General features: G+C 43.3%; 1 protein-coding gene across 1 annotated transcript; it reads right to left on the minus strand.

Moving 5' to 3' along the window:
* Positions 1 to 1,021: 1,021 nt before the first annotated feature.
* C4H21orf140 (chromosome 4 C21orf140 homolog) lies at positions 1,022 to 1,777 on the minus strand. Its single transcript, XM_046001717.1, has one exon. It carries the CDS (start codon positions 1,775 to 1,777, stop codon positions 1,022 to 1,024), a length of 756 nt encoding a protein of 251 aa, XP_045857673.1.
* Between the last annotated feature and the right edge of the window lie 5,526 nt (positions 1,778 to 7,303).

Below are 7,303 nucleotides of genomic sequence, written 5' to 3' on the forward strand. Positions count from 1 at the left end.
CAATTGGCTATCAGGAAACCTGGCCTCACAATCTTACAGATGGGTAATTCTGTTCGGAGTTAGGTAGAGATTTTCATGAGCTGTTTTTGAAACACTCTGGAATAATTATGTCTGTTGTAAAATTACCACCTGAACCTATATAAATGGGAGCGAAATTTCTGATATGTTTAGCTGGAGGCAGGTCTTTTTCAAATAAAGGTGAAACATACTACCACAAATCCCTACAACCTGCATTAGCAATGGCCTTAAACTTGAGTCAGGTGTGCCATACCAACCACAGGTGTCTCAACTCTCGGAGCCCCAAGATGCAACTCCATGGCAAAGTCTAACAACTTCCTGGTAGGATTCTTGGAGTTGGGATGAAATATTAGATAACTGGGCTCCACAGACCCCCAATCACTTCACCTGTTCACCTACCAAGTCCTAGTTGAATCAACCAATGGCTACAGCTTTCCAGGTGTCTTACTGGGACCACCAACTTGTCTTGAGCATCTGGATGGAGTTTCTCCTCAGATGTCTCTTACTCAGCCTCTGGTAAGCAATGGAAAGCAATGAACCTGCTCAGCCACTGCCTGGACCACATCTCCCGCTCATGGCAAACTGTCTCCCTGTAGACTATTTTGGTTGGCTGAAACTGGTTGACACACTATTTTCAACCTTTGGTGACCACACACTTGGTTCTGACCCAAATTTTGACTACACAGCCCTTAGCTCTGCTCAGCCCTACTTACCACTGAGCTCCTTTGGTCTGGGTTAGTTGGAATCCTCCCATTAACATAGCTCTCAAGGTGGCCTTAACAAGATGGGAGTCGAGATCCCTAATTTACCAACAAGCTTTAATGGAACCTCTGGTAAACCTAAAGCACTTTGCCAAGAGCCTTAGAAACCTCAGTCCTCACAGCATCTCTGTGAGGTTGCTGTTGGAGCATCTTGGGCTGCAGTGGTCCAGAGTTGAGCCCAGCAGAGTTGGCAAAGACCATGCCCATAGCATGGTTCCAACCGCTTGTGAAAGGAATCACCCTTAAGAAAATGTACCAAGATAGTAGTTTTCCCATCTCCGTACTTTGTTGGTTATTGTTTTCCATTTGCTTAGGTTTATCCTTTCAATCCCTTTGCTAATTAAATCGCTGAGAGGTATATACTGGTAAGAATAGACACTGTCAATGTAGTGAAAACAAAACTCCTTTCTGTTATTGATGATAAACCATTTCAGAGAAGACCAGGCTGAGTCTAAAGGGTTTAGGTAATTGTAAGGGGAAGGCAGAGAGAGTAGTTCATGGCCACAGGACTTGGCCACCTCAGGGCAACACACAATGCTCGTTAAGTTAATGACAGATGGATCATGGACCTGGACCTCTGGCTCTTCATCTTCTTTTGGCCTCATCTTGTCCTGCTGCCTTCTCTCTTTGACCACAATGACACACTTCCCATAGGTCTTCTTCACCACATCACAGAACTCAAGGAAGAGGCTGTCTTCCTGTTTGATGCATAAGTCATCTCTTAGGAACATCTGATACTTCCAAGGCACCCATCCGTGTCTACCACCAGCATGCACAATACACCATGTTGGAGTTTGCACGAAATACCCATCACTTAGGTCTTCTCCAGTTACAAGACTTTCAGCGATATCGGTTTCTCCAAAATATATGGTCTTAAATCCATCATACTGCAGCGTTCTCAGGGTTTTCAAATATTGGAGACATCGCTTCCTCCTGATGTTATCAAATGAATTTCTGGTAATGATGTTTCTTAAAAGAGTGTTTGCAAAGTGAGGCATGGTGTCTCTTCCAGTGTTTTTAAAAAGCTTGCATGTCTCTCTCTGTGCCCATCTGGCAAAAGTGGCATTATGACCTCACAAAGGGCTTTCTTACAACTAGCCCAGTCACAGAGATACACTTTGGCTTTCAAAGCACATGAAACACAAAGTCAGTACAATTTTCTTCTGGCTTATATGGTATGGGAAAAGCTAACTGTAAAAAATGTTTCTTTGACATCTCATCTCCCATGGTTTGGGACTGGCAATTGTATTAGTTTGGTAGGGCCGCCATAACAAAATACCAGATTGGTGGCTTAAATAACAAATTCATTTTCTCATGTTTCTGGAGGCTGGAAGTCCAAGATCAAAGTGCCGGCAAGTTTTTGGTTCCTTCTTCTGAGGTCTCCCTCCTGGGCTTGCAGGTGGCTGCCTTCTTGCTGTGTCCTCACATGGCCTTCCTTCTGTGGGCACATATGGCTCTAGCCTAATCTCTTCCTACGGTCATTAGACCTGGGTTGGTTTAGCCCCCCCCCCCCCGCCATAGGATTTCATTTTACTTCAATCACCTCTTTAAAGACCCCTTTTCCAAATAGAGTCACATTCTGAGGTTCTGGGGCCGGGGTTAGGGCTTTGACATATAATTTGGGTGAGGGGGACACAATCCTACCTACCACACAATCTTTTAGTAGCGATGAGCTACATTGATGACCCCTTTCCATTTGGTTCATGAGGATGAAGAAGAATATTTACATTGATGCATCCAGTCCAAATACATTTATTGAGCACATACTAAGCACTGGGCATTATTCCAGGCACCAGTGGTACAGCTATGACACGTCCAGTGAGACTTGCACAGGTGTGTGATTTAAGTCTGCACGTGCGTGGAGTTCACAGGTGGCAGAGGAAGGTGCGACAAAAAGTATAAGGAAGTCAGCCTGCATGCCTTTTATTGGACTGCCAAATCTTGAGCTAACTCAGTAACCTATCTGGAAATCACCTTTAATTTTATAGTTTTTTTTTTTTTAAATCCCAGTAGGCTCTTCAATTGCCTTTGTATCTTCTTGTTCTTAGAGATAAAGATGCTTCATAGGGGCGCCTGGGTGGCTCAGGTGGTTAAGTGTCTGCCTTCAACTCGGGTCATGATCCCAAGGTCCTGGGATCAAGTCCTGTATGGTCTTGCTCAGCAGAGAGCCTGCTTCTCCTCCTGCTTGTGCTCTCTCTGACACATAAATAAATTAAATCTTCAAAAAAAAAACCAACCCAGTTGTTCCATAAATGTGCAAAACCGATTCCCTCAAATGACAAGGGGACGGAATGATTTGACTGTTTGATGGTCAGTGATTTGACAGGTCCTTTGCTTGACTGTTGAATGGATGAGACTTTCTCTTCCCACCATGATTTTCTTGGGACTCACGTTTAAGCAACCCTGGACAGTAAGATTTCCCCAGACTGGTTAACATGAAGAATGCATTCTCTGAACAGCCTCTCAGAAGCCAGGATCAGTGAGTTTGGGTTGATCAGTAGCTTATGGCTATTTTCTCTTAGGATTTTGTTTAATAGTGGGGACCATTTTTCAGACCAAATTTGATAGGAATGCCAAAGATGTAGAATAGAGGTGTGGCTACTGTGGTTGAAGTGGTAATGGTGGCCCCAGAGACACCCTGTTCAGCCACTCCCTTTCCCACTGTCCCAAGGTCCCCTGGGCTCTGGAATGGCAGTGTGAAACACTATATAAAGCAATGAAGTTAAATCTAAGACAACAGTTCTTTGCTTCTTTCATCAAATGTTTGGGTATGGATATGAGAAACGTGATCAGAAGTATAGAAGAAAAAATGTTATATTATCTTTTGTGTAAATATATACACATAACTAAATGATAAATAAATATGCATACTTTCTTATATTTTCATTTAGGAAAAACAGAAGAATGAACCATGTGTGAGTTAAAATTGCTTACCTACAAGTGGCGGAGTAGAACAGGAAGGACGAAAAAAGCAAGAAATACAGACTTTTCTGAACATATCTCGTTTTATTGTTTTAACCAGAGAATATAAATATTTTGCATTTTTAAAATACAGAAGTTAAAAAGGAAAGATAAAACAAAAGTTTCTCTAAAATATGCAAATAAATCTGAAACTAATGAACCTACTTATCATGTCAGTAACAAACAAAACACCCAATCCAGCCACACCCAATCAACAAAAACACTCGATCCAGCCGGAATGTGTACTTCTGCCCCTCAGACTGCAGTCCCTAATATTGTCTCCTATTAGGGGAACCAAAAGTCCGTCTGTTCTAAGGGAAGGAAATATACAAGATGAGCTTGGGACATCTTGTCCAGCCTGAAAGCAAGGAAGCCATCAAAGACTACCAGGTTCTGTTGGAAGGACCTAAGAGTCCATTTAAAAAGCCTCCCAGGGACAACAATAGGAGAATTTGAGCATCAATCAATAAAGAAATAAATAATGACTCCAAGAAATTGAAGTAGAAAAAATGTATAAAAATTTTTTAGTAGATTACAGTACTGAAACAATCAAACATTAAATCAAACACACAATTTAAAAAAAATACTCAAAAAACCTATTGGTCGCCTGGGGATAACACCACAGAGCACTACTGCACTGTTCTGCTAATTAGTAAATAGAAGAATCAAATGCTTATCTTGCCTTTTCTTGTGTGGATTCCATTTCAGAGTGGGAAATGACAGGATGGCCAGTCCCAGCGGATGTCAGATCAAGGCGATGGGTGTGAATGTGGCCCTACTGGGCTGTATAGGGACACGGAATAAATCTGAATACTGGGGTCGTGGGCAGAGGCTCTGGTACCAGATAAATCTACTGGTTAAATCTTAGCTCCCCTCTCAGTAGCCTCAATTTCTCTCTCTATGAAATGGGAGACTACCTATGGCAAAGTATTGAGGCAAATATAATTCACTGGCATGGAGGAGGGACCAATGGCTATTTAGGAAGCACACTGTTTATACCTTGTCTGCACACTTCCTCTTGCTAAGTGGTCTGTTGATTAAATCTTTACCCCTACTGGGGAGGTGAAAGTACTTCCTGGTATTTCAGGAAGTGGGGAGGCAGAGAAGAGAGGGGGCATTGGGGAAAGGGAGGGTCTGTTAACTGTCAAAATTGAAGTTTAAAAAAAAATTGTTGAGTCGCCTGGGTGGCTCAGTTGGTTGAGCCTCGGACTCTTGATCTCAGCTCAGATCTTGATCTCAGGGTTGAGAGTTCAAGCCCCACACTGGGTTTCATGTTGGGTGTGGAGCATTCTTAAAAAAAAAAAAAAAAGTTCTATTACCTTTGACTTTTAAACACAATGCATAGGTACGGTAGATAATTTCCAGCCTTACAGAAGTCACTCGTTCCTACTACATCCATACCTGCTTCACTCACCAGCCGGAATGCTGTTGGAGTTGTTCTGTGTCATTCAGACACAGGTGGATTTAGGAGTATAGATACAGATCCAGGCACAGACGTTTGATTAAAAAAAAAAATGAATCATACTCTATATTCTGTAACTTGCTTTTGTAAACCTCACAATAAATCATGGACATGTTCCCATGTCATTAATATGGAAAACTTCATTGTTTTTAATGGTTATATTGTATTCCATTGTTTGGATGTGGCACACTCTATTTGACAAATGCCCTATTTTGTGGCTATTTAGATTGCTTCAAGGTCTTTGCTATCTCAGATAATGCTATCATGAGTATCTCCTCATAGTTACGAAGGTCTGATGTAGATACACGCATCTATAGATGGCAGGGAAAAGGAGAGGTCAAAAGTCATTAATGGTTTAAATATTGGTAGATATTGCCAAATCATCCTCTAAAAAGTTTCTACCAATTTGGACTCCTTGGATTGCTACCACCACTTGATATTAGTTATCTTTAATCTTCGCCAATCTGATAGGCAAAAAGGGCACTTCACTGTTTTAACTTCATTAATTATAAGTAAATCTGGCCATAGAATTTGAAAAAAAAAATGACAAGAGGAATTTGGAACAAAATGCACACATTTAGATGCCCTTGAGGGTTATTTTTTAGAGCAGGCACAGGGGCCATGAGTTTGGAGGATCCAGCCAAAGGAAGAGTCATGGGGCTGGGCCCAGGTGAGCTCTCAGTGGGGTGCCTGCCAGGCCTTGAAGGTGACTGGAGAGGGGGTCCTGGTGTCAGAGTGATCAACAGAGGGAGGCAAAGCCAAACCACAGCAGCCCTGGCAGAGACTCCTTCTGCCCCACCCTTACTGACCTAGGTGGAGACCTTTCCAGTCCCTGGGCAGGACCAGGAAGTAGCCTGACCGGGTACCAAGGGGCTCCGACTCAAGCAAACCATTGCACCACACACAATCACAGAAACCCCGAAAACCTTCCATTTTTCCTCTTCCCTTGATTCTGTACCTCCTCCGCTTCCCCTCCTTGGCTGTAGGTTCCACTGGGAGCTCCTGAGGGCGGGGGAGAGAGGACATGACCACCCCGTCACCTCCCACATTGGAGATGTTGGAGGGTAATGGAGGGACCACCAGGGGGCAGTATGGATCCGTGTCCATGATGACTTATAAGCAACACCATAATCACCTCCCAGGAGAGGAGGCCTTGCCAGCCCCAGAAGCACCCCATGCCCCTTCCCAATCATAGCCTTCTCCCTCAGTCCTAATAGTAACTACCCTTTGCTTTTCTAGAAAATTCTTCTTTCTTCTCTACAGCCTGGATAACTGATATTCTAAGGTAGAACACTGTAGGGCATTTCTTTAAATTAATTTCATATAATTGGAAAATCAAGTTTGTTTGATTCAAAGACAAAAAGTGACAGAAGTCCGAACTCGAATTCACAAGGGGATGGGTTGTAGGGGCATTTTAAGCTTGGTGAGGATTGCTGTAGTTTTATTGATTTCTGCCTGACACAAATCATGCTTAGGATAAGAAGAAGAAGAAGAAGGAGAAGGAGAAGGAGAAGGAGAAGGAGAAGGAGAAGGAGAAGGAGAAGGAGAAGAAGAAGAAGAAGAAAGAAGAAGAAGAAGGGAAAGAAAGAGAGAGAGAAAACATCTGGAAACTGGTTGCACCAAAAAAACAAACAAAACAAAAAAAACCCCCAAACCCCAAAACAAACAAACAAAACTAAAACAGTCGGCACACATATGAGTAGATATGCATATGTGTGCTAGTTTGACTTTCCTTAGTTGCATAGGAAATATCATGTTTATTTATTTCGATCCATGACACTGGACTCAGGCATTGTTGGGGCTCCTCACCCCCCCAGTCCCAAGGTTAGAGTACTGCCAGGGCACTGAGGTCACCTGTCCACGCTGCTCACTATGAGCACCCCAGGAGACACTCAGATACAATTCTTGTGGTCCCATCACCTGGGCCCTGGAGACTTGCTGGGGCTGAGAACCTCTAGGTGTGCCCAAGGCCACTGCCCAGGAGGCCCAGTCACATTCAGAAGGGGACCAAGAACGAACAAGTTGAAGACCCCCAGAACCCACACCTAAGAGCCTCTATCCGAAGCTGGGCTGGGGGATAACTCTGCCGCATTGTCTCTGC

The sequence above is a fragment of the Meles meles genome, chromosome 4 (genome assembly GCF_922984935.1).
Source record: "Meles meles chromosome 4, mMelMel3.1 paternal haplotype, whole genome shotgun sequence".
In the NCBI taxonomy this organism is placed as follows: domain Eukaryota; kingdom Metazoa; phylum Chordata; class Mammalia; order Carnivora; family Mustelidae; genus Meles; species Meles meles.

Bases quoted from the DNA above. Each gene is read 5' to 3' on its own strand.
- C4H21orf140 (XM_046001717.1), bottom strand. From the start codon at position 1,777: ATGCCTCACTTTGCAAACACTCTTTTAAGAAACATCATTACCAGAAAT.